At 48.1% G+C, this 2,159-nt stretch overlaps 1 protein-coding gene across 1 annotated transcript; it reads right to left on the bottom strand.

Moving 5' to 3' along the window:
• Nucleotides 1-609: 609 nt before the first annotated feature.
• On the bottom strand, nt 610-1,506 carry LOC140723264 (probable G-protein coupled receptor 139). Its single transcript, XM_073037875.1, has one exon. The coding sequence runs from the start codon at nt 1,504-1,506 to the stop codon at nt 610-612; it is 897 nt and encodes a 298-aa protein (XP_072893976.1).
• Nucleotides 1,507-2,159: the final 653 nt, after the last annotated feature.

The following is a 2,159-nucleotide window of genomic DNA, read 5'->3' as shown; positions in this document are numbered from 1 at the left end:
TGCATACACAGATCTGAAGACATTCTCTTTTCACCCCGTGCGCGTGGTGATGTCTACAGCAGACGTGCTGGATGGAGGTGACAATAAAATAATGGAAAAGTGTCTGGATAGCCCTTGGTTAACGAAGGAAGCGAGGGATTCGGGATGTATTATGGCTCTGGGGATTAACATAATTCGCCATAGTCGACTTGGGGCAGAACCTATGCAATATTGATCCCCCGCTGCAATTTACAAGAAGGTGGCTCTGTCAGAGCGTTGACCGCAGCGAATCTCCACTGCCAGTGTAAAAGTCATTGCGATTGCTCCAGCTTTACCCGAGTTACCCTGCGGCCAGATGAGCCCTGAGTGTCAAAGCAGATGTGAAACGGAGCGAGTGAATGAAATCAACTGAGTGATCGGATACCGATATTGTTGATGACGTCACGCTGTCAAGGGCGCTCCTGCACGGAAATGGAGTTGAGTGTTATTTTATTTCAAGTCAATTTAATAGCGAGACCCATAATATTAAACACATAAAACCCAGATGCACATCGCGACCCAATGGCGGATGCCCGATGCGGAGAATTAGTTGTTAATGAACTTTTGACCTTTAGGAACATGTGCTTTGCTTTAACTGCGTTTATTAATCAATATTAAAAACAAAGTCCAAGGAGATTTTAACACCCGCCGCATTTCTTCTCTAAACTGAGCCTGGGTCGCTGTATAAATGCAGCTGTTCGTGCAGGAACTCAGGTACATGAGCATGTAGCCGGCTTCAGTGGCGACATAGGCAGAGTCGGTGTAATCGCCGTCGTAATGCGCGGTTCCTGTGAGTCGGGTGGTCAGAAAGCTCACAGTGACCGGCAGCCACAACAGAATGAAACTGCCGGACACACTAAAGAGTAAAATGATGGATTTCCGGCGGCTTTCCATCTCCGGATCCTTCTGTGTTTGACTGTTGTGACCGCGCAGTCCGCGGCGCACTTTACTGGCTAATAAAATGCGCCTCACTGTCAGACAGTTAAACAGGGCTATCAGAGAAAAAGGTATTATAACCGTTAAAATACTCTGCAGAAAGGAGAATGTGACTCCCACAGGAGACGTCATGAACCATGAGCTCGGCTGACAGCCCCATTGAATACCGTTAATTACATACACAGGTTTATACTGAAATAGATACGGGACGCTCTGTAAATGCAGCAGGACCAGCACGGTTATAATGCCGGCAACAGCTGTCCTCACTGTGCAATATTTCACTTTAAGCTTCTGACAACAGATTGCTACAAACCGATCGCCTGTGAACAGGACAGTGCACCAGACCGAGGTTTGTAGGCTGGTCGACGTGAAGTACAGGACGACCTTACAAGCCGATGTGTAGGACAGGAAGGATGTTGGAAACTGGTACATGACGAAATGATACCCGATTACACAGAACATCATCACCAGGAGATCTGCCATTGCCATGGCAACCATGTAGTGGGATATACATTTGGAAAGGCCGCAATTCCCTCGGAAGAGAACCACCATTGTCAACAGGTTCGCTAGGGAAAGAGATACAAAGTGTGAGTTACAAACAGGGCGAGGAGAAGTGTTTGCGAAGTCCAATGTGAAAATACTATTCCGACAGTGATCGACAAAATATGTTCCAAGCGAGAATATTTTAAAAATATTTCAAGAGACTAAAAACCCCTCATTCAGTGAACTAAAACGGTTTGCAGCCGAACTGCGCATTTGCTCCTGGTTAAGTTGCTGATGATACGCTCTCGATTTCACCTTGGCGATGTAACCGAAAGGGGCAGCACCTCTGCTCATTCGCCATCACAACCCAGAAACACGGAGATCACCATCTTCTCCCATACCTCCCTTGCGCCCTGCAACCCCCACCCGTGGGATCGTCATTTCAATGGCTCTTACCCTCGAAACCCCATTCAGGCACCAGCTGTCGGGATTGAGAGCCGCTGAACCCAGCGGCTATAGGAGAATCGGCTGATGTGAACTCGACAGGTTCCACTCAACGGAGCTCTCATGATTATTGAGCCAGTACTGCCCCGGACTAAGTGGGGTCGTGTTGTTCTCGGTCACCATGCCCAGGGTGAAACCGATGCACTCGTTCCCTGCGTTTAATCAATGAATGAGCACGGGGCCGTTTGAACAGAAACGGACTTCACTGACTTGTCCAG

Source organism: Hemitrygon akajei, unplaced genomic scaffold (assembly GCF_048418815.1).
Source record: "Hemitrygon akajei unplaced genomic scaffold, sHemAka1.3 Scf000106, whole genome shotgun sequence".
NCBI classification, from domain to species: Eukaryota; Metazoa; Chordata; class Chondrichthyes; order Myliobatiformes; family Dasyatidae; genus Hemitrygon; species Hemitrygon akajei.
The sequence above is the reverse complement of the archived record's forward strand: the minus strand, read 5'-3'. Positions and strand labels throughout refer to the sequence as shown.

Coding starts and splice junctions, on each gene's coding strand:
- LOC140723264 (XM_073037875.1), bottom strand. CDS start 1,506: ATGGTGGTTCTCTTCCGAGGGAATTGCGGCCTTTCCAAATGTATATCC.